The 22,895-nt window shown below is 42.7% G+C and overlaps 1 protein-coding gene across 1 annotated transcript in view; it reads right to left on the bottom strand.

Moving 5' to 3' along the window:
* The window catches only part of FCRL4 (Fc receptor like 4), a 38,327-nt gene that overhangs the window by 5,354 nt on the left and 10,078 nt on the right, over positions 1-22,895 (bottom strand). The window contains 8 exon segments of the mRNA XM_055586692.1: positions 2,782-2,850; positions 3,058-3,140; positions 3,912-3,939; positions 5,592-5,702; positions 17,856-18,143; positions 18,943-19,227; positions 19,661-19,915; positions 21,289-21,543. Coding sequence (XP_055442667.1) covers positions 2,782-2,850; positions 3,058-3,140; positions 3,912-3,939; positions 5,592-5,702; positions 17,856-18,143; positions 18,943-19,227; positions 19,661-19,915; positions 21,289-21,543 — 1,374 coding nt within the window.

The raw sequence follows: 22,895 nt of genomic DNA, 5'->3' as shown, positions 1-22,895 counted from the left end.
ACAAGCTGGAATATCAAGATTGCTGGGAGAAATATCAACCTCAGATATGCAGATGATATCACTTTAATGGCAGAATGCAAAGAGGAACTAAAGAACCTCTTGATGAAGATGAAAGAGAAGAATGGAGAAAGCTGGCCTAAAACTCAACATTCAAAAAACTAAGATCATGGCATCCAGTCCCATCACTTCATGGCAAAAAGAAGGGGGAAAAGTGGAAACAGTGAGAGACTTTATTTTCTTGGGCTCCAAAATCACTGCAATGATGACTGCAGCCATGAAATTCAAAGACACTTGCTCCTTGGAAGAAAAGCTATGACAAACCTAGACAGCATATTAAAAAGCAGAGATATAACTTTGCCAACAAAGATACATCTAGTCAAAGCTATAGTTTTTCCAGTAGTCATGTATGTGAGAGTTGGCCCATAAAGAAGGCTGAATGCCAAAGAATTGATGCTTTCAAGCTGTGATGCTGAAGAAGACTCTTGAGAGTCCCTTGGACTGCAAGGAGATCAAACCAGTCAATTCTAAAGGAAATCAATTTTGAATATTCATTGGAAAGACTGATGCTGAAGCTCCAATCATTTGGCCATCTAATGTGAAGAAGTGACTCACTGGAAAAGACCCTGAAGCTGGGGAAGATTGAAGGTAGGAGGAGAAGAGGGCAACAGAGGATGAGATGGCTGGATGACATCAATGCACATGAGTTTGAGGAAACTCCAGGAGATAGAGAAGGACAGGGAAGCCTGGCATGTTGTAGTTCATGGGGTAGCAAAGATTTGGACATGACTTAGCAACTGAGCTACATATTGCAATCACTAACTATATTTTATTGTATACTTAAAATTAGTAAGAAGGTAAATTTTATGTTAAGTGTCCTTACCACACATCATCATTATCATCATCATAAAGGGTGTGAAAGAAAACTTTGGAAAATGGTGCATATATCTATGGCCTTAATGGTAGTAACAGTTTCTCTGGTGTTGATTCATCCCCTAACTCATGAGCTGTATATATTAAATAGGCATAGCTTTTTACATGTCAAAAAATTAGTGAACTACTTATGCTAGAATGTGGATGAGTTTCAAAACATTGTGTTAAGTGAAAGAAGCCAAACAAAAGGATTGCATTATAAAAGAATCTGTTTATGTGAAATTATAGAATAGCAAACTATAGGACAGAAGGCAGATCAGTAATTGTCAAGGGTGAAGCTGGAGGGAGATTAACTGCAAAGGAGTATGAAAGGATTTTCTGGGCTTCTGGAAATGTTCACACATCACAGTGTTATTGTGGTGGTGATTCTGTGAATGGATACATTTGTTAAAATAATTTGAATGTGCATTTAAAAGTGGTGAATTATATTTTATATTGTTGATACCGCCATAAAGTTGATTAAAACAATCAATTTGAGTGGAATAGAAAATTGAGTGCATCACACTAAGCATTATCTCCTAAAACCTTTGGTTTAGGTATGTGTGTGTGCATATATGTGTGCACATTCACATTTCTTGACAGTACAACTTGTATTTCTTTTTTTTTTTTACACAGCTTATATTTATTACTGCAAATTACAATTAAAAAATATTTCAACACCCCTTATCAGGAGCATTGAGAGTTCTAACTCACAACAAGTGGTGGGATCAAAAGAAATCTGCTGGGCCAGCTAGGACCTGAAATTCTCAGGTGTCCCCAGGTACAGATGTGGTCCACATGGGAGACAGAACAAGCAGAAGTGTGGTCACCTTAAGTCCTGTTCAATAAAGCCTCCAGGTACCAAGGGACTCCAGCAGCAGGAATTTGGATGTGACTGATTGGAGGTGAGGCCAGTGAAGGAGCAAGAAACAACTCATGGAATTAGAAATGCCTCAGCTGTGCCTAAGGAACTTTAGGAAGGAGGGCTCCATCATATATATGAGAGACCATATATATACGTTATAGGATGGAGTGCCCACTTAAGTATCTGTCATCTCAGGAAGGCAGAAGCCAGCTTACACAGTACCAGTTGGAGTAACTTCTTTCCCACTCCTTTCCCCAAGCTAGTTAGAGGAAGTCAACCCAAGAGATAGGGAAGAAGCCAACTCTGCCTGGTCCTCCCCATCACCCACACCATTGCCAGCTTCATTCTGAAACCTGCCTGCGCTAGGTGAGGAGAAAGTTCTGATTAACCATCTTCAAACTTGGAGTTCTATTTACTTACTAAGTAAGAGACTACGAGAATGTGACATAAAGTGTCCACCTACTGTCTATCACCTAAGAGAATGGAGAATGTGTTGAAAAGCCTTTGGTTGCCAGAATTTTCAACCCGAGTGCCCAGGAAAATCTCTCACAGAAGAAAGTTTAAAGACACAGTGGGGGACAGAAAATTTTTGTAAGTAAGTCATGAGTCTTGCTTGCTCAGTATGTGGGTTACACAGGGTTGTTATATAGATTAACTAAACGTGTATATATTACACATATTAATATTTATATATTATAATGATAATATTCTTATCACATGGTAGGTGCTTTGCAATAATTCATTCATTACTTTCAGGTAAACTTTGAACATATGCCTTCATGATTACAATGTCTATTAGAAGAATGTTTAATTTTTGTTCTGACATCAGGAAAGATGCTACGTAGCTTTCTGTATCTGTCCTCTTTCTTTGGAATCTAAGCGCTACTGTAGGGATTTTTAATCTGTCTTGATCACTGATTCACTCCCTTTACTCAAAGGAGACTCAGCAAACATGTGTCAAATGAATGGATGCAATTTGAAGCCAGAATCTCTCCCCAGTAACGTACCTTCCCCTTCTGCCCCAGGCTGCGTAATCTGGATCTCAGAATATACCAAGTCTCTTTCTCTGGGATGCACTGAGAAGAAAAAACAAAACAAAACAAAACAAAACACTTTGTAAGCAGTGCCAGTCAGTGGGGCATGCTACAGATGCTTCTTCATAAACAATTGTTTACCATGAATGTCTGGGATACTTAGGGAGACCAGGGCCTTTTGCCAGGCCCCAAAACAAGTATCTTTCTCTGGCTCAGGCCCAGAGCAGCTTCCTACCAGGGAGTCCTCACCATTGATGTACAACTGCTGCAGCTCCACAGGGGCAGGGCACATGGGGTTGAGGGGTCCTGGTGGGCCTACAGTCAGGGGTCTCCTGTAAGGCATAGAAACACTGATCATCCTTGGAACATTACACTGTACATGAAAGTGGGATAGAGAGAAAAAAGAATGGGGAGAAGTCAGCAGAACGAGGCCAGAAGAGTCTTTGACGTCATAGAAATGATCATCTCATAAACAGAATGGTCACCCTCAATTGGTAAAAAAACAAACAAACAAACAAAACCCAGCCTCATCATCAGGAGGAAGTGTCTTCACAGCATTCTGCCTGGATAATTCAAGAAGCAATTAGACATAATCCATGATCCAAGACCCTGACTATGTCCTAAGACCGAGACACTGACACAGATAGAAGAACAAGACCATATTTACCAAACCAAATTAAAAACACAAAATTTGATGAGTAAATAAGCACATTTGGGACAAAAAGAGGATTACTAGAAGCTGAGACCCCACTGTAAAATCTAGGACTAACAATCATTTTATACAGTTATAGTAACATGTGATCTAACTATAGGACTATTTGCACCAGAAATATTTTGTGCCAATCTAGAAAATCTATAACCTTTAGTATCATCCATTTAATGGAATGGGTAAATTTGAAATAAGAAACTGATCTATTTATGTGGGAAAATCCATTGTATACACTATTAGAAGGATTCTAAGAAGCTGTGATTATGGCCATTTTAAAGAATGTGAAAGTGGGAGCATCAAGCCACAGGGACATAGAGAAATCACTTGGCCTAATCTTGTATCCCCACAGTTCTGCATGTTTTATTCTTGGGAAACCAGAAGGCTGAGACCTCACCTGATTGTGTCTCCCTGAAAGACATCACCTGCAAATAAAACAAAGGCAGATTTGTGTCAGCAGAGGGAGCCCGTCCTCAAATATTGCACACATGTACCACCTGAGCTGTGCGCTGTGCTGTGCGGTGCTCAGTTGTGTCTGGCTCTTTCGACCCCATAGCCTGCCAGGCTCCTCTGTCCAGGGCTATTCTCCAGGCAAGAATACTGGGGTGGGTTGCCATGCCCTGCTCCAGGGGTTCTTCCCAATCCAGGGATCAAACCCAGGTCTCCCACATTGCAGGTGAATTCTTTCCCATCTGAACCACCAGGGAAGCACAAGAATACTGGAGTGGGCAGCCTAGGTCTCCAGGGGAACTTGCCAACCCAGGAATCAAACTGGGGTCACCTGCATTGCAGATGGACTCTTTACCAGCTGAGCTACCAGGGAAGCCCATGTGCTAACAGAGTCAATTCAAATGTGGGTGCAGTCTCGGATTCCCATGAAAAAGAACTGAACCAAGCACATAACTTGCTGGGGTCAGGGCTACACATTGCTGTGTTGAATATGCAAACATCTGATACTTGATTAGGGTTCAAGGCTGTGTTGATATACCTTAAGAAATACTAAATACAACCAAATTGTTTTTCTTGCAGAGTAGTGTGGGGTTACAAGTGGATTTCCAGAAGAAACTGTGGTTATGCCCAGAACCTCAGACTTCACCTCAGGCTTGTTAAGGACACTTTGGTCAGAGGTCCAAAGCTCTGTACATCCAGCCCAGTGCAGGATACGCAGGAGGTGCTCAGAAGGATCCGGTGAGTTGAGTTGAATTAAGTTAAAAACACAGAGTTGTGCTTCCCTGGTGGCTCAGACAGGAGAGCATCTGCCTGCAATGCAGGAGACATGGATTTGATCCCTGGGCAGGAAAGATCCCCTGGAGAAGGGAAGGGCTACCCACTCCAGTATTCTTGCCTGGAGAATTCCATGGACAGAGGAGCCTGGGGGGCTACAGTCCATGGGGTCACAAAGAGTGGGACGTGACTGAGCATGTACTCAAAACACAAAGTTAAAGCATGTGGGTAACTGCACTAGAGCTGAAAAAGCTTTTGTATATGCTTCTACACCAGCTGAAACTAGCCTGACCTGGGCTAAAGCAAGAAGGCTTTGAAAGCAAAACAGATAGTACGTGGGAGAAACTCTCTCCTCTGGGTGGAGGGGGAGCCAGTAGCCTGACCTGTAGAGAGCGGAGCCATTGGAATACGAGATGCTGGTCCCAGGCTTTGACTCAAGGACATCTCTGAGGAAGAAGGATAGATTAGTCAGCTCCCATTCTCAGTCATTTCTTCATAGGGCCTTTCAAGTTTTATTTGATTGTCCACTTATGGGGGATGTAGGATGGGCTGAAGTATCTAGTGGACCAGTCTGTTTGGACCAAAGAAACTATCCAAGGAAACTGTTTGAAGTTCTTGAAACTTTACATTAAAATGTGTATTCCCTCCCCATCTTTCACCTGAGGCTTCATAAGTTAGACTAGACATCTGTTAAGAAAACTGCCTTTTGAAGAAAGCACGTGAGCCCATCTATTAGCACTGGGATGGTGAGGTGGAGAATAGTAATGTGGCAGTTTCCAAGGCTGCAATGAATGGGGTTTCTGAGGCAGGGACAGGTTGTGGAGGTTAGCAAAGGGTAAAAGAGAACACAAACCCGGTTTCCTCTGGTACCAGCAGTAAAACAGCAGGGCCACAGCCAGGAGAATGCTGAGTGATCCCCCAGTGGTTCCTCCCGCAACAAGGCCTCTTTTAATCCCGGGAATGCCTGGACAGAAAAAGTGTGTGTGAGCCTCAGGGGGAGGGATCTAGAGCCTGGAGGTGCCTTGAAGCCCTGGAAACTTTCCTTGGCCTGGCTGGGGTCCTGCACCCTGGGAAAGGGAGGGATCTAGCAGACAAGGACCCATGAGGGCCTTTGAGGACTGGACTAGGACTGTGTGGCACAGGAAGCAGGTTTCCACTGTGGGCAGCACAGTCCTGAACCTGCATATGACAGGAAGTGACTCACCACGTGGGGGCAGAAGGCAGGAATCTGAGGGGATTGTAGCAAAGGGGAGAAAAGGAAGCCAGCTCCCTCTACTGACCCACTCACTTCACTTTGGACATTAATATTCGGAGGGACATATATGGTTTCCCAGGTGGCTCACTGGTCAAGAATCTGCCTGCTAACGCAGGAGACACAAGAGTTGTGGAACCAATCCCTGGGTCAGGAAGATCTCTTCGGTAGAAGGCAACCCATTCTAGTATTCTTGCCTGGAAAATTCCCTGGACAGAGGAGACTGGCAGGCTATATAGTACATGGGGTTGGAAAGAGTTGGACATGACTGAGTGACTGAGCACACACACACTACATCTGTCTATCTATCTAACCAGTTGTCTATCTATTCTGTACTCTTGTAATTTGGCCATTTGGAAATTTCCCTTAGACATCTGGAAAGATGTTATTATGATGACTTGGCAGAATCTAACTTGGAACAGCAACATGCCTGAGAAAGAAAGCAAATATCTCCACTGATTAGGGCACTAGTTGAACCAACAATAACTCTGATATTGCTCTCCATTAAAATAATAACCTGGGACACCACAATGAAATGACATCAGTTTCCTTCCTCCTAGAAGCCTGAGTCTTATGTGCTTTGAAGAGGTGGGGGAAAAAAAAAAAAACTGATAGAAGGAATAGACTAAATTGTTGGAGAATTTTGATTTTTTTCATCAGATACATTCTCCAAGGCCAGGGTGCCCTCTCTCCACTCCTATTCAACATAGTTCTAGAATTCCTAGCCAGAGTAATCAGACAAGAAAATAATAATAATAAAAGGCCTCAAAATTGGAAAGGAAGAAGAAAAATTGTCTCTGTTGGAAGATGTGACCTTAAATAAAGAAAATCTTAAAAACTCCCCAGAAAATCTGTTAGAACTAATGAACTAATTCATAGAGTTTCAGAATACAATATCAATACAAAAATCAGATGTGCTGTATACAACAAGGGATTATCTGAAGAAGAAATAAAGAAAACAATATTATTTTCAGTAGCATCAAAAACAATAAAAGAGTTATTATTGATTGCAAATTTAATCAAAGAGATTAAAGATCTGTATATTGAAAACTATAAGATATGGTTCAACAAATGAAGACACAAATATACAGAAAGAAATCCCATGTTGGTGAATTGAAAGAATTAATATTGCTAAAATGTCCATATTGTTCAAAGCTATTGAAGCCAAACAGAGTTAATGCAATCCCTATCAAAATTCCAACATCATTTTTTAATAGAAATTAAAAAAAAAAAATTGTATGGAACGACAAAAGACACCAAATAGCTAAAGCAATCCTGCAACAAAAGAACAAAGCCAGAGGCTCTACACTTCCTGATTTCGAACAATACAACAAAGCTTGAGCAAACAAAAGAAATTGGCATTGGCATAAAAAACATGAGAAACATGAACCAGTGGAATAGAATCAAGAGCCCAGACATAAATCTGTGAATATCTCATCAACTAATATTTGACAAAGGAGTCAAAAATACTCAGTGGAAAAGATAATCTCTAAATAAATGGTGCTGGGGAAACTTGCTAATTCACATGCAAAAGAATGAAACTGGACCTCCATCTTAAACCACTCACAAAAATTAACTGGAAATGTATTAAAGACTTTAAGAACAGAAACCATAAAACCCCTAGGAGAAATTATAGGGGAAAAGTCCTTGGTAATAATATGAGGAAGTCATACAACTCTATAGCCAAAAAAACCTTCAAATAATAATTTAAAAATGGACAAAGGATCTGAATAGTCATTTTTACAAAGAAGACATGCAAATGCCAACAGACACAGGAAAACGTGTTCAACATCACTAATCATCAGGGAAATGCAAATCAAAACCACAGTGAGGTAGCACCTCACACCTGTTACAATGGCCTTTTTTTAATAAAATTGTTTGAAATCAGAGCGTAAGCAAAAGAGTTAAGAATAAGTTTACATGCCTTATTTTAATAAAGCAGTCTAGGTTATGGTGTCCTTGGACTGCAAGGAGACCAAACCAGAGCCAATCCTAAAGGAAACCAACCCTGAATATTCATTGAAAGGACTGATGCTGAAGCTGAAGCTCCAATACTTTGGAGCTTTACACTTGATGTAAACAGCTGACTCACTGGAAAAGACCCTGATACTGGGAAAGATGGAAGGCAAAAGGAGAAGGGGTCAGCAGAGGATGAGATGATTAGACAGCATCACTGACCCACTGGACTTGAATTTGAGCAAACTCTGGGAGATATTGAAGCCTGGCTTGCTACAGTCCATGGGGTTTCAAAGTCAAACATGACTTAATGACTGAACAACAACAAGGTTATGGTGATTTAGCAAAACATAGGAAAGCAAGAAAATGTGTCACACTTATACCAAATTAAGCATGTTGAGTTATGTTACTAATGTACACAATTTTAATTTTGCTTTACACTTTTCATCAAAATAAACTTTATTCCCTATAACGTAAAAAAAATGGAGACAGGAAATGTGTTGGTAAGGACAAGGAGAGAAGAAAACCCTTGTACAATGTTGGTGAGAATGTAAATTGGTGCAGTCACAGTGAAAAGCAGTATGTAGACTCCTAGAAAATTAAAAAAAGAAAAAAAGAACTATTATATGATCTAGCAGTCCCACTTCTGGGTATATATCCAAAGAAAACAGAATTACTATCTCAAAGAGATATCTGCATCCCCATGTTTACCGCAATATTATTTACAATAACCAAGATATGTGCAACCTAAATATCATTGATGTATGAATAGATAAAGAAAGTGCTCGCGACTGAATTGCATCTGGCTGTCTTAAGAAATAAAAAAGGGGGAGATGCCGGGAGCCAGCACAGGAGTTCCCACCCATGACAAAGGTCATGTGGAGAGGCCCTGAAGGCAAAGGCAAATCAGGACTCAAGGGGGCCCCCCTGGACCTGACTGAGCATCTACCCCAAAACAAGAATCTGTCTGTTTTACTATTTTATGACTTTCACCTACTCCTCTGACATTTATAGGGGGCTATCCCTGACCACCTTTCTCTGTAAGAAAATCAACTTAGAGCTCTAGTTAATAAGTCTTCAGGGTATAATAGGTGTGCTCCAATTCAAATCCCTGAGAAAGCTTTCTAACTTGCCTAACAGGTTTCCCAACTCTTACACCTATGCATGTGATTGTTCACAACCTCCCAACCACAAGAGGCACGGGAAGCTTAAGATATTTTAACAATTTAGAGCTTCTCGGAGAGTTAAAATTGTTAGACTAGAACTAGTAGAGGATTTCCTTGTTGAGCTAATGCTTGCTGCCAAGTTTCCATATGCCTTACCCACTGTGTCTCTGGGAGTGTATTGATTAACATAGTTGGTATATAGAAAAATAAGTAGAAGCTTTAATGTTAATAATAACCTTAGACCCTTGAGCTAATAAATTCTTCCCTTGATTATCCCCCACTGCGCCTTTGCCCTATAGGAATGCAACTCTATCTAGTGCTTTCAGGGAGTGGCGCCAAACTTTAAGAAAAATCACCTCTGGTGAAAATAAGTTTTTCTGGTTGACTAATCTTCATCAGAATAAGAATGTTAACAGGTCTCCTGACCAGAAGATGATGTAAATCACCTAAAGCCTTTGTATATGATAAGTTTGCAGAAAGAAAGCCTGGTTTCGATAAGGGCCAAGGACTGCTGACCTTGCATGACTTTGCACCTCCTATTATCTTCTATGTACAACTTAGGGTATAAAAGCTCCTTTTGAAAATGAAGCTACGGGCCTTGTTCATCAGGCTTGGTCTCCCCGTGTTGTTCTTGTTTCCTTTTCTCTCCTTTTCTTCTCTGTTCTTCCTTCAGGATGACTAATTTGGAGCGTGGGGGCCCTCTGAGACCACTTAACTGCCTGGGCTTCTAAGACCCACTCAAGAAGGTGCCTAAGGCGGGGCACCTTCAGCTATTCGAGAGGGCGCCTGTGGCCTCCATGGTCAGAGCAAGTTTGGTGTCACAAATTTTATTGGCTTTCTGTGTAAACCAGTTAGATCAAGCCTCTGTTCTCTCCGCTTTGCTATCCTTTAACCAACGCTGTCCTCCTAAGGGAATCCCTGGATCCAACTGGGGCTGGACCCTGGTAGGGTTTCCCTGGTGGCTCAGTGGTAAAGAATCCCCCTGCCAATGCAGGGCTACAGTCCAACTGGTCACAAAGAGTCAGACACGACTGAGTGACAAAGCACAAGCCAACGCTGGAGACACACGTTCGATTCTAGGTCGGGAAGATCCCCTACGGAAGGAAATGGCAACCCACTCCAGTATTCTTGCCTGGGAAATCCCATGGACAGAGGAGCGTAGTATGCTACACTCCATGGGGTCACAAAAGAGTCAGACATGACTTAGCAACTTAACGACAACAAACACACACTATTCAATCATGATGGAATGTGAATATGATAGACTATTATACAGCTATAAAAAAGAAAATTCCATTTACAACAACATGTATGAAGCCTGAGGGCATTATGCTAAGTGCAACAAGTCAGACAGAGGGAAAGACAAATATTTTATGATCTCACTTACATATAGACTCTTAAAAAAAAAAAACTCACAAAAACAGAATGAATTGGTGGTTGCCAAGGGTAGGGGCTGGAGGGTGGGAGAAATGGGTGAATGTGGTCAAAGGATACAAACTTCCAGTTATAAAATGAGTAAGTTTGGAGGATGTGATGCATACAATGGTGATTATAGCTAAGAATATATTGTAAATATATTTGAAAGTTGCTAAGATAGACCAACCTAGACAGCATATTAAAAAGCAGAGACATTACTTTGCCAACAAAGGTCCATCTGGTTAAGGCTATGGTTTTTCCAGTAGTCATGTATGGATGTGAGAGTTGGACTATAAAGAAAGCTGAGTGCTAAAGAATTGATACTTTTGACCTGTGGAGTTGAAGAAGAGTCTTGAGAGTCCCTTGGACTGCAAGGAGATCCAACCAGTCCATACTAAAGGAAATCAGTCCTGAATATTCATTGGAAGGACTGATGTTGAAGCTGAAACTCCAATACTTTGGCCACCTGATGCGAAGAGCTGACTCATTTGAAATGACCCTGATGCTGGGAAAGATTGAAGGCAGGAAGAAAAGGGGATGACAGAGTATGAGATGGTTGGATGGCATCACTGACTCAATGGACACGAATTTGAGTAAACTCTGGGAGTTGGTTATGGACAGGGAGGCCTGGTGTGCTGCAGTCCATGGGCTTGCAAAGAGTCAGACATAACTGAGCAACTGAAGTGAACTGAAGATAGTAGATTATAAAAGTTCTTATCACACATACACTCACAAAATTGCAACTGTGTAAGGTGATGGATGTGTTAACTAACTTTTTTTGTGGTAATAAATTTGAAATGCAGCAAATCACTATATTGTATACTGTAAACTTACATGATGTTGTATTTCAATTATATCTCACTGTAAGTTGAATAGCAACAAAAAGGAAGGCATAAACTCTAAAATTAGGCTGTTAGGTTAGAGTCATTCCTCTTTTTACTACCTGTGTGGCCAGCAACCTTTATTTAATCTTCCCTGTTTGTCAGTTTTCTTATCTGTAAAATGGAGATAACGGTAACTATAGCAGTACTATTGTTGGTGGATAAAAATGAGTTAATAAAGTGTTTTGAATGGTTCTTAACATATGATAGGACTTCCCTGGTGGCTCAGATGGTAAAGTGTCTACCTACAATGTGGGAGACCCAGGTTCAATCCCTGGGTCGGGAAGATCCCCTGGGGAAGGAAATGGCAACCCACTCCAGTACTCTTGCCTGGAAAATCTGGATGGAGGATCCTGGTAGGCTACAGTTCATGGGGTCACAAAGAGTCAGACACGACTGAGTGACTTCACTTTTTTTTTTTTTTAACATATGATAAGTGCTATGTCTATGTAAGTATTAGCTCTTATTCATTGCCCTTACATTATGCCCTCAGTTCAGTACAGTTGCTCAGTCATGTCTGATTCTTTGCAACACCATGGACTGCAGCACGCTAGGCTTCCCTGTCCATCACCAACTCCCGGAGCTTGCTCAAAATCACGTCCATCGAGTTGGTGATGCCATCCAATCATCTCATCATCTGTCAATCCCTTCTCCTTCTGCCTTCAATCTTTCCCAGCATCAGGGTCTTTTCTAATGCCCTAGACCCTCAGAAATTTCATGGCCCTTTGACCAGTTTCAGGAACATCCTCACACATTAGGCTCACTTTCACACAGCATCAGGTGACACAATGGTAAAGAATCTACCTGCCAACGCAGGAGATACAAGAGGCTCGGGTTCAATCCCTGGGTTGGGAAGACCCCCTGGAGTAAGAAATGGCAATCCACTCCAGTATTCTTGCCTGGACTATTCCCTGGACAGCAGAGCCTACTGGGCTACAGTCCTTCGGGTCACAAAGAGCCGGACACAACTGAGCATGCACACATGCATGCATGCACACAGCACTACCTTAGCCAACTTCAGCCCATTCTATGGACTGAATTGTGTTCCACCAAAATTCATAAACTGAAGTGGTTCTAACCCTAGTGTGATGGCTTTGGAGATGGTGCCTTTGAGAAGTACTCAGGTTTAGATGAGGCCGTGAGAATGGTCCTTCATGCTAGGATTCAGTTCAGTTCAGTTCAGTCACTTAGTCATGTCCGACTCTTTGCCACCCCATGAATCACAGCACGCCAGGCCTCCCTGTCCATCACCAACTCCCGGAGTTCACTCAAACTCATGGCCACCGAGTCGGTGATGCCATCCAGCCATCTCATCCTCTGTCATTCCCTTCTCCTCCTGCCCCCAATCCCTCCCAGCATCAGAGTCTTTTCCAATGAGTCAACTCTTCACATCAGGTGGCCAAAGTATTGGAATTTCAGCTTTTGCATCAGTCCTTCCAATGAACACCCAGGACTGATCTCCTTTAGGATGGACTGGTTGGATCTCCTTGCAGTCCAAGGGACTCTCAAGACTCTTCTCCAACACCACAGTTCAAAAGCCTCAATTCTTCAATGCTCAGCTTTCTTCACAGTCCAACTCTCACATCCATACATCACCACTGGAAAAGCCATAGCCTTGACTAGATGGACCTTTGTTGACAAAGTAATGTCTCTGCTTTTGAATATGCCATCTATGTTGGTCTTAAGTTTCCTTCCAAGGAGTAAGCGTCTCCTAATTTCATGGCTGCAGTCACCATCTGCAGTGATTTTGGAGCCCAGAAAAATAAAGTCTGACACTGTTTTCATTGTTTCCCCATCTATTTCCCATGAAGTGATGGGACCAGATGCTATGATCTTAGTTTTCTGAATGTTTTAGTTTTCTGTAAGCCAACTTTTTCACTCTCCTCTTTCACTTTCATCAATAAGCTTTTTAGTTCCTCTTCACTTTCTGCCATAAAGGTGGTATTCATATCTGCATATCTGTGGCTATTGATATTTCTCCTGGAAATCTTGATTCCAGCATGTTCTTCTTCCAGCCCAGCATTTCTCATGATGTATTCTGCATATAAGTTAAATAAGCAGGGTGACAATATACAGCCTTGACGTACTCCTTTTCCTATTTGGAACCAGTCTGTTGTTCCATGTCCAGTTCTAACTGTTGCTTCCTGACCTGTATATAGGTTTCTCAAGAGGCAGGTCAGGTGGTCTAATATTCCCATCTCTTTCAGAATTTTCCACAGTTTATTGATGGGATTAGGGCCCTTAAAAGAAGAGATTGCAGAGATCTCTCTCACTCTCTCCCCAACTCTGTCTCATGAGGACACAGGGAGAGGGCAGCAGTCTGCAGACCAGGAAGAGGGGTCTCTCCAGAAACTAACCATGCCAGCATCCTGATTTCAGTCCTGATCTCAGACTTCCAGCCTCTGAAACTGTAAGAAATAAATTCCTGCTCTTAAAGTCACCCTGTCTACTGTATCTTGTTATAGCAATGCAAGCTAAGACAGCCTACCTTGGCACTAGTGCTCCAGGCTACCTCAGAGTTTCTATCCTGCTATGCTATTTGCTATGCTATATAACATTTCTAAGCACAGAGATTTTGCAGGAGGTCCACAAATTAAAAAGAAGACATTCTGGTTCTGTTGCATATCAACTGAATCCTCGAAATCTGCTTAAACTCTGAGATCATCTGTTTCCTTGCAGAACAGTTGTGAGAATAAAATGAAATTACATGTGTGAAGGAACCAGTTCACTGCCTGTATCAGAGGATGCTGATTCATTCTACTGACCTTAAAATTCAAAAGGAAAGATGAGAAATTTTACCTGTAGGTGTAAATTACCAACAGATTCACAATTATTCTCTTTCAGGGATTGTAAGTAAACTTTTCAGTATGCATCTTCCTGGACTCATATTGAGTGCAGTAAATCAAAGAGAGAAAGACAAATATCACATGATACCATTTATATGTAGAGTCTGAGAAAAAAAGGGTACGAATGAACTTATCTGCAAAACTGAAATAGTTACAGAGGTGGAAAGCAAACTTGGGCTCCCCTGGCGGCTCAGATGGTAACGTATCTGCCTTCAGTGCAGGAGATCCGGGTTTGATCCCTGGGTCTGGGAGATCCCCTTGAGAAGAGAATGGCTATCCACTCCAGTATTCTTGCCTGGAGAATCCCATGGACAGAGGAGCCTGATGGGCTATGGTCCATGGAATTGCAGAGTCGAACATGACTGAGCGACTAAACACAAGCATACAAAACAAACTTATGGTTACTAAGGGATAAATTAGGAGATTGGGATTGATGTATGCACAGTGCGCATGCATGCTAAGTTGCTTCAGTTGTGTCTGACTCTTTGTGACCCTGTGGACTGGAGCCCACCAGGTTCCTCTGTCCATGGAGATTCTCCAGGCAAGAATACTGGAGTGGGTTGCCATGCCTTCCCATACATACACTGCTACATACAAAACAGATCACTAATAAGGACCCACTGTATAGCACAGGGTAATTGTTAGTTGCTCAGTTGTGTCTGACTCTCACAACCCCATGGACTGTAGCCCTCCAGGCTCATGTGTCCATGAAATTTTCCAGGCAAGAATACTGGAGTGGGTTGCCATTCCCTTCTCCAGGGGATCTTCCCAGCACAGAGATCAAACCTGGGTCTTCTTATTGCAGGTGGATTCTTCACCATTTGGGCCACCAGGAAGTCCTATATAGCACAGGATATATCTCAATACTCCATATATATAGCTCAATGCTCCATAATGACCTATATGGGGAAAGAATCTTAAAAAGAATTGATATATGTATATGTATAGCAGATTCATTTTGCCACACACCTGAAACTAACACAACATTGTAAATCAACTATACTACAATCAAAGTTAAAAGAAAATCAGTTAGCAAAGAAAAGCCTTCCTGGAGAAGCAATGTTCCTACCCTCAGTGTCACTCTGGATTCTAGGGCGTTCAAGACTCTTCAGAGGGTGTCTTTGGGCAGCTTTCAACTTTGCTAATCTCTTTTTCCCTTCACCCACCTAATTCTTGAAATGTCATTTTAATGGTATTTCAGGCTTAGTCTCTGTCCTTCTCTGCTGGGAATTACACCAAATATTACTGTTCAAGAAATTTTGAGGGTGACATGCAGGCCCTCCTGTGGCATCTATTTGGGGGAAGACATGTCAGTTCCCCTGACTTGGGAAGGCCCTGCTTGATCACGGGACATGCCCCGAGGGAGTTGAAGGGAAAATTGTAGAGCAGCTGTGCCATTAGCATAGCAACCCCTTGCCAGAGCCACTCACCGAACTGTTTAGGTTTATGACTCAGTCAGGGCTGACTGGTTTTATATAAATAGCACAGTTCTATGCTTATTTAGCATGGTGGATAGTGGTACTTCTTCAAAAAACTTTGACAATGGTTTCTGTCTCTCTGAACTAAAAGATTGTATTGAGGTTCAAATCCAGGCTGCTAGGTAGAAGCTTTGTGACCTAATGCAAATCAGCAAACTTTTTTGAGTTTCACTCTCTTTTTCTGTAGAATGAAGATAACGATTTCTTTCTTTTCTAGGATTATTACTATGATAAGTAAAAGTGATATATGCAAAATATATTCACTCAGCAAATATTTACTGAATGCTTATTATGAGCTGATCAGTAGAATAGGTACTTGTGATAACAAATGGTCAAAATAGAGATCTACCTTCATGAAGCTACTATGGTAGGTGTGGAAGTGTTGAAAGTGTCAGTCACTCAGTCATGTCCAACTCTTTGTGACCCCATGAACTATAGCCCACCAGGCTCTCTCTCCTTGGGGATTCTCCAGACAAGAATACTGGTATGGGTTGCCATTCCCATCTTCAGGGGATCTTCCCAACTCAGAGACCGAACCCAGGTCTCCTTTATTGCAGGCAGGTTCTTTACCATCTGAGCTACCAGGGAAGCCCTCATGGAAGGTGTGGAAGGAGACAGCAAAGACTACATAGTATGGGAGTTGGTGACACATGCTGCAAGGAAGAATCAAGAAGGACCAGGAGAGGGAGGGCTTGAGGAAGAGCTGCTACATTGCATAGTATGGCTGGGAAGGTCTCATTGAGAAGGTGAGTAGAGTTCTGAAGGAAGCAAAGGAATGAGCATGAGGATATCAGGGAAGAGCATTGCAAAGGCCCTGTGGTGGAATGTGACTGAAAGGTTTGAAGAAGAGACGGGGGGCCCTGGTGGCTCAGGTGGAGAAGGGGAGTGGTGAGCCATTAGGTCACAGTAGTAGAACCAACAGATCACAGCTTAGAGATTTACAGATTTACAGCTTAGAGTTCCTCTGATGCTGTGTTGAGAACAGGCTGTGTAGAACCACAGATGAAGCAGAAGAACAGTATTATTGCAATCATCCAGGTGCCTTGGATCAGGTGGTAGGAGTGGACTTGGTGGGAATTAGTCATATTCTGGGGGTATTTTGAAGGCAGAGCTATCAGACTTGCAGGTAGATTCGAGGTGAAAGGTCTAGAATGATGCCCGGCTCATGGGCTATAGCCCACCAGGCTCCTCTGCCCATGGGATTTTTCCAGGCAAGAATACCAGAGCGCAGTGCCATTTCCTACTCCAGGGAAAAATGTGATGAAGGTCCAGTAACAAAAACTTAAAAGGAGCATCTGATGAATAGGTATAATAGTACCTATTAGAGTGAGGAAAGCCTGATAGTGATGAGTCTGAAAGAAAATGGAAGTGAAGACAGTGAGTAGAGATAACTCTTTTAAGAGTTTTAAATATAAAGGAAAGCAGGAAAATCTTTCCTTTCCCGTAGTTAACCCACGATGCAAGTGAACCTGAAATAGAGGCTGCATTGAAGCCCCATAGGAATCATTTCTTCAGTGCCACAGTGGCTGAGTGGAAACCTGGCTTGACTTTATATGACTCCTTGGAGATAGATGAATGGAGAGAGAGATAGAAGCTAGGACTGTGCAATCCCAAAGGAAGGCTTATCTCCTCTATAGACATTTCGGGGCTCCATATTCACTCTTGGTACTTGCAAGCTTCTTAACTTGCATGCCATTTGGTACTAAGATACTCTTAGACCCTCAGTAACAGAGTAAAATGATGCCTTAGATCTTTGGTCCTGTGGGATGATTTACTGAAAGGAGAATATAGTTGACACTTAGGATGGTGGAGCTATGCACTACCCTAAAACACTACTAATGACATGAGGCTGTTCTTGGAGAGCAATAAAACAATGGATCAGCATAAAAACACACAAAATCATCCCCAAGGGGTTAAATGGTTCCTGGACAGCATTAGCTCACTGGAGTACCTCCTTACAACTTGATTTATTGATATTTAATGGAAGAAAGTGTCTATCACCTTGGAAGATGGCAAAGTGGAAATGAAATTTAAAAAGGAGAATCATAAAGATAGTTGGCTATGTCCACCCCTAATTTGAGAAATATGAGAATAAATAAGATCAATGGGGATTAAACCTTACTTCTCACAGTGACGTTCACTGCCTCGCTCTGGATGAGGCCGTAGCCGTTGTCAGCTGTGCAGTAGTAGCGCCCGGCATGGCTCTCCCCGATAACAGGGATCTCCAGCTCTGCTCTCTGGGAGCGCTGGCTTTTCTGCCCCAGACTCTCCCTCGTGTTCTCTCTGTGCCAAGAGAATGTGGTGTTCCCAGTGCCTTTGGCCACAGAGCAGACAAGGACCAGCGTCTCCCCTTCAACCACCTGGTCTTCTTGGGGCTGGGTTTCCAGAAGCACTCCAGACACAGGGATTCCTGTGTGAACACAGGACGACAGGTGAGGGCGTGATGGGAGGAGGATGGGGCTGGGATGTTGGACAGGGGCACTTTTATGGGACTTGAAGTTACACTCTTCTGCAGGTGCTAGCACTGTAGCCCAGAGATTGCAGATTTCAGACCTAGAGCATCACTAAATGTAACAACCTTTTCATCCTGATACACGGGCTCCAGGAGAGAAAAATTGACTCTCCTTGGAAAAGTGTTTGGGTTTTATGTCATGTCCTAGTTACTAGTCTGCATTATTTTGATCCCACAGAGATAATAGCAATAGTCGCTGTCATTACATTGGCCTAGACTACATCCTTTTCCACCAGTCCTTCTTTGGCACTTAAGGCAAGCTGATATTTGCTGTATTTATCTTCCTATGTATGTATGTCCTCCTCTTCCATTTTACACATCCCACTGTTTATTGTTATCAGCTGAGGTCCACCTCTGTGGTTATGTGTTTTCTAAACAGTTTCCCCAAAGACCTGACATCCTAGAATCTGTCAATTCAGTAGCAAAGCATTTAGCTTCATGTTTTCATTTTGTTTTCCCCAACTCTGTGAATCACCTATGTCATTTCAAGGTGCTGGAATTTTAAAGAAAAGCTAAGTTTTTAGAGAAATATAGATGGAAGCAAAATCCTGTATTTCTTTTATTATAGTACCTCACTTCTCATGAGATCTAAGCCTGGAGCCTCTGTCAGGCTGACAAAATCCATCTGTGCTGGGCCCCCACAGGGCCAGACAGAGCAGCCAGGGGAGACATCACCACCTGGCCCTCCAACACTCACTCTGCACGTCAATCTGAAGTGGGAGGCTGCGTTTGTGGATGCCACCGGTCAGTGTTTCAGCATCACACCAGTATGATCCTGAGTCTTCTCTCCAAATGGCTGTGATCTGGAGGTCCGGGGACCTGCTCCAGTTCGAGATCATGACCCCGTCGTTTCTCAAGAACACAAAGTGAAGCCGAGTGTCTGGCCGTTCCAGTGGGAGCCGTGTCCCGCAGCTCAGGTTTACAGGCTTCCCCTCTATAGGCTGGGAATCTGTGACTTCCAGCTTTGGACGTGAAAATAGTTCTAGAGAGAAGAGGGAAACCAAGCTCTCAGTATGAGGCTGGCTTGGATTCTTGGTTGCAGAAAACTTCAGGCATTTAACAAGACAAACTTATTAGCCCATTACATTTTTCTTTCCCAGGACTCTTTAAGTTAAATTACTCCGCTTTCTCTACCTCTTAGAGGACTTAGGTCATGAATTTATCCAACATTTGCTAAGGTATCGACTTATATAGGGAATTTCCTGGAGGTCTAGTTGTAAGGACAGTGTGCTTTCACTGCCAAGAGCCCTGTTTCAATCCTGATCAGGGAACTAAGAAAATCCCAAAAGCCATGAGGCACACCAAAACTAATCAGTAAACAAACAGAAAAACTACTCATATAGATCCCCACTCAGGTGCCCAGTTTATCCCACCCTGACACTGATAAGGAAATGTGTATGAAATGAAGGGTTTACCTTGAATTTGAATATTTGTCTGACTTGTTCTCAATACATAAGCATTTTCCAAGAATGCAATGCACTGGTAACAGCCACTGTTATTTAAACTTGCTTTCGGTATCAAAAGATCAAAGCTTTCATCAGTACCAGAAATAATTTTTCGATTCCAAGTATACTTCACAACAGCCAGTTTCTCTCTCCCCCTTTTCTGGCATCTCAGAACCAGCTCATCACCTTCAAACACAGAATATGGCGCCTGGAGGATGAGGGAGGCTGGAAATCACACAGAGATAAGACATTGTCATTCAGGCACTCTTTCCTCTGAGTCTCCTTAATTGCAGAGTTTTTCTTTTCTTCCTTTTCCTTCCCCAGGATTTAGTCTCCTGATCCAAGCTCATTCATCTCCTTCCAAATCAGTGTGACTTGCTTCAGATACAATTCCTAAATAAATCCTAGACACATCTATTTAATCATTCAAGGACAGATTCAAAAATAAAAGGATTCTAACATGGAGAGGAAAAGCTGAGAGACGTGACCAAAATCTCTGACATCGTTGAATACAGCAAAGATCAGCACCAACCTGCTGACTAGATAACAGGAGTTATCAAAGATGTTTTTGGAGAAATACACTAGAAAGTGTTACAGTGCATTGAAGTGCACTAGGCAGAGGGTTTGTGGTCATAGACACAAATCCAGGGTCAAGATACAGTGAATGTGATCCACTCATGAACCTCTCATGCTCTACAGATTCTGATTAGAGGCAAGTTCTACACTTTCTCTCTGAGATGACAGCAGTGAATGCCTGCTCCTACTGACCAATGCCTGGGGAGTGATCAAACCAGGGATCCGCAACACCCAGACCACGGACAGTGGCCTGTTAGGAACCAGGCTGCACAGCAGGAGGTGAACAGCAGGCAAGCAAGCGAAGCTTCACCTGTATTTACAGTTGCTCCCCATCACTCACATCACCACCTGAGATCCTCTTCCTGTCAGAGCAGCAGCACCATTAGATTCTCATAGGAGCATGAACCCTACTGCACTTGAATCATCCCAAAACCATCCCCTAACTCCCTACTCCGTGGAAGAGTTATCTTCCACTGAAGTGGTCCCTGGTGCCAAAAAGGTTGGGGACCACTGCTCTAAATGAAGATCTTTAGAATAGGAAAAACTGGACAAAGAGATATGTGTGCCAGTTAGACAGGAAAGTAGTGGAGAAGGGACAAATCCTAAGACAGGTGAGGACATGAGGCCTGAGGCTGGAGATTTCCCACCTCTGAATTCTTGTTTTATGGCACTTTTTGCTTTCTATTTTGTGCTCAGCACATTCATGTAGACGCAATTTCTCCCAAAGGAGGCTACAATGTCATTAAAGACAGGACCTAAGACAGCTTCACTTCTGAATCCCCTAAAACTAACTCCTTCCTTTAATTATGTAAGTGTGCAAGATGTCTGCTGATTAATGTTAGACGTTTGAACTCTGATGTCAATAGTAGTTTGAAAAACACCTATAGACAATGCGGGAGGTCGGACGTGAAACTGAAAGGTCAAGGCTTAGAGTAGAATGAAGACTTTCCTTGGGAAATCCAGGGAGCTAAGATGTACTGAAACCGCTTCCCAAGTTTTCACTACTTCACCTACTTTCTCACCTGAAGAAAAGATCAAGTGCACAGGGTTACTTGGGAGTGAGCCTGGGGCCTGGCACCTGTACTGTCCAGAATCACGAACCTCAAGGGTATTTCCTGGAGTTTCACGTGGACGTGCTTTCCCAGAGAACCAACGGTAGCCTTGTAATTTCTCTTGTGCATAGAAGTGAAATCCATTGCAAGTCAGATTCACTCTCTCTCCATGGAAGACAGTGGTCCACGGAGGCTGGACGGAAATCACGGATTTGTGTACAGTAGCTGGAGAGAAGAGAAATAAGTCTGAGGTGAAGGTGCCTGCATTCCCACTTGGGCGGTTTGTGTGGAATGGACCAGAAGACCTGGCTTTGGAGGATCTCTGAAAGAACCTGTGGCAGGACTGCTGTTTCCCCAGGTTTCAAATTTGCTGACTGTTTGTCTTACTCAAGAGTGTCAGCAGCTGCTCTGTGGTCTACAGCAGAATACTGGCCTTTCAGAGGGCAACCCCAGAAGGACCTACTCAGCATGGGAGATCAGTGATGGGAGACTTGCCAACCCCCTTACCTTTTCAAACAGGCCACATCCTCAAGCAGATTCCTCCTGGGCTCCTTCCCACCCAGACTCTTCATGTTACACGCATTTCTCTAAGATGGGCATTTGTTTGGCAAGGCCACAAAGTGGGGTGAGGGATTATAGAGGAAGGGAGTGTAGGAATTTGAGGTCAGTTCCGCAGTTATAGAAAAGGGTCTAAATAGTATTTTTACCAACAAGAAGTAGGTAGCACTGCTATGAGCAGGCTGTTGTCTGAAGTGGGAATTACCCTGAAATAACTACAAAGGGTATGAGTGATGGGAACTAGGTGCTTCTAAATCCCCACACCTCAAAGATGCTCTTTCATGAAAATAAAATATGGGCCCTGAATAAAATCAAGCCTTAAGGTCTTTGAATTATTGATGGACAGAAGCTGGAGAATGTAAGCGTAAATACAAATTAAAAAGAAGAGGTATCATTCTCCCTGTTTAAAGTAAGAGATACAACTCTCTCTCTCTGTTTTTTTCTTCAGAATTTCTTTCAAATATATGTGAATCTTTATAATTTCTAAAAAGTCTCTTGCCTGTCTCACAACTCGGAACCATCTTTCTCAAGAAGGAGCCATCTTTTTGAAATGCAGCCATGTAGGGGGACAGCTCCTCTGGCTCCTGACTCCCCATTACCATGGAAGGGTAAGAGTTTATCTTTGGTGTGTACCTTGCTCCAGTATGCAATAGTACCTCCAGTCTTACCTAAAGATATGTGCGAGCTAAGTTGCCTCAGTCGTGTCTGACTCTATGTGACCCTGTGGACTGCAGCCTGGCAGGCTCCTCTGTCTATGGGATTCTCCAGGCAAAAATACTCGTATGGGTTGCCATGCTCTCCTCCAGGGGATCTTCCTGATCTAGGGATCAAACCCACATCTCCTGCATCAAAGGCAGATTCTTTACACACTGAGCCTCTTGGAAAGCCTCCAACATAAATATATGAAACAGTTATTTCTCCTCTGGATAAAAGATAACTAGAATGATAAGTTGGATTTCCATGGTGGCTCAGAAGGTAAAGAATCCTCCAAAATACAGGAGACTCAGGTTTGATCCCTG

This window comes from Bubalus kerabau, chromosome 6 (assembly GCF_029407905.1).
Source record: "Bubalus kerabau isolate K-KA32 ecotype Philippines breed swamp buffalo chromosome 6, PCC_UOA_SB_1v2, whole genome shotgun sequence".
NCBI lineage: Eukaryota > Metazoa > Chordata > Mammalia > Artiodactyla > Bovidae > Bubalus > Bubalus kerabau.
Note: the sequence above shows the minus strand (reverse complement) of the source record. Positions and strands in the feature narration are given on the sequence as shown.